General features: G+C 55.9%; 1 protein-coding gene across 1 annotated transcript in view; it reads right to left on the bottom strand.

Moving 5' to 3' along the window:
• Window positions 1-871: 871 nt before the first annotated feature.
• LOC102042513 (fibulin-7) overlaps window positions 872-1,843 on the bottom strand; it is a 6,017-nt gene continuing 5,045 nt past the window's right edge. Inside the window, 1 exon segment of the mRNA XM_031058281.1 lies at window positions 872-1,843. This exon segment is cut by the window's right edge and continues 30 nt beyond it. Within this exon segment, the coding sequence (XP_030914141.1) occupies window positions 1,606-1,843 (238 nt within the window). The 3' untranslated portion in view covers window positions 872-1,605.

Raw genomic sequence — 1,843 nt, 5'->3', positions numbered from 1 at the left:
AGGAAAATGTTGTCAGTTTGGGATGGTGCCGCAAGGAAAAGCCTCCGGAGCGTGGTCCAGGCGCCCATCTCCAGCTGTGTTATCCGGAGAAAGCAGCAGATGGAAACTATTCTGCCCTGTCAGGAGCTTGTCTCTCCCAAATTCCTGGTGTTCAGCTCCCAGATTTTGTTATCATCCCAAAACAGGGTCATGGCCTGCTGGAGGAGCACGTCCAGCCAGGCTGGGAAGCGGCAGGGAGAGGAGCAGCCGTGCTTCTAGAAAAGCATTTTCTCCTAAGTTTTGGGGTTATCTTTGAAGCACTCTGGAGTTTTCCCTTCCCTCCCCCAGCACAACCCTGGGATACATTTCCCTGCCCAGCTCCACGTCCAGCCGGAGCTCCTGCCAATCCAAACATCCTCCATCCGCCGACAACAGCCCTGAATGTCCCTTCTTGTTCTGCTGGAGAGATCCAACCCCTTCCCAGGCTCCTGTACCCCACAAAAATCCAGGAGCTCGATCCCCCAGAGGAGACAGATCCATCTTGGGAAGTCTCTTTCCCCAGGACAAGGAGTGGGAATAGTTTTGGTGGGTGCAGCTTAGCAGGATGTAAGGGAGTGAGGGTTCCCAGGGGAAAGGATGCTCAGGGATGAGGATTCCCAGGATGAAGATTCTTTGGGGGGAAGGATTCTCCAGGCTGAAAATGCTCAGGGATAAGGATGCTCTGGGGAGAATGAACCCCCTGCTATCAGCCAGCCCCTCCCAAACAAAACAGAGCAGGAAAATAAAACCATGGATAAAGGGTTCTTGCCCTCCCAGACCCCAATTCCTCTTGGACTGCTCTGGGTGAGAATTCCCCCCATCCACACATCCATCAGGTGCTTCACTCCAGTGACATCCTTTACATCATCCTTTAATTGTACTAAATCCAGTGGGATGAGGGAACATGCAGAACATGCACAAGCAGGAGGGTGAATCCCCCTGGAGAAAAGCTGAATCCCAGCTCTTCCCAGCATTCCTATGCCAGGATGGAGGCTCTGACTGATGGAGCAGGGAAAATTCCCACCTCCACATGCAGCTGAAGCTCTGCTGTGAGGAGGATCCATGGGGGATCCCCATTTGAGAGGTTTAAGGAGCAGGGATAGCCCTGGAATTCTTCCTTTGCCCCGCTTGCCAAGGAGGGCACCCATGGAATGTTCCAGCCCTGATCAATCCCAGGGGATCGAGGCACCAGACCTCAATCCCTACAGGCTGCCAGGGGGATTCTCAGCATCCAGAGGGAAGTGGAAGTGTGTTTTTAGGGAGCAGGACTGGGTGCAACAAGAGAGGGGAGCAGGAAAGGCCATGAGCCTCCCTCTTCCCACACACTTGGTTTCACTGCTTCCTAAAGGAAAAATCGGGAATTCAGAGGAAATCAGGGCTGTGGTTTCCATCTGCTGTTGCAGGACATCCTCTCTCTGGAGCTGGGATGAGGATGGGGATGAGCTTGTCCACCTCATTTGGCGGTGTAAATCCACATGGGAAGAAGAACTTTGGGACAGAGCAGGGAGGCTGGATGTCTGCAGAGCAGCTCCAGCCTGGACTTCCCCTGTGATCCACGGGATGCTGAGCAGGGAGCAGGATCCACCCCTAAAACTCATAAGCCGAGACAAAGAGAGTGATTTTGGACAGGTGCTTGGCCTGGAACGCCCGGTCCAGGTACTCGGCCATGTCCACGTCCACGTGGACGGTGCGGGGCCCGCGCAGGCTCTGCAGCAGCAGCAGCTCCCCGGTGTGCCGGTCCGAGCGCTGCACCACGAAGTGCCCGCGCTCGTTGCCGCCCGCGATGCCGAAGCGCAGGCTGTCGGGGCCCGGCCGGCCCGGAGCC

This window comes from Geospiza fortis, unplaced genomic scaffold (assembly GCF_000277835.1).
Source record: "Geospiza fortis unplaced genomic scaffold, GeoFor_1.0 scaffold275, whole genome shotgun sequence".
NCBI classification, from domain to species: Eukaryota; Metazoa; Chordata; class Aves; order Passeriformes; family Thraupidae; genus Geospiza; species Geospiza fortis.
Note: the sequence above shows the minus strand (reverse complement) of the source record. Positions and strands in the feature narration are given on the sequence as shown.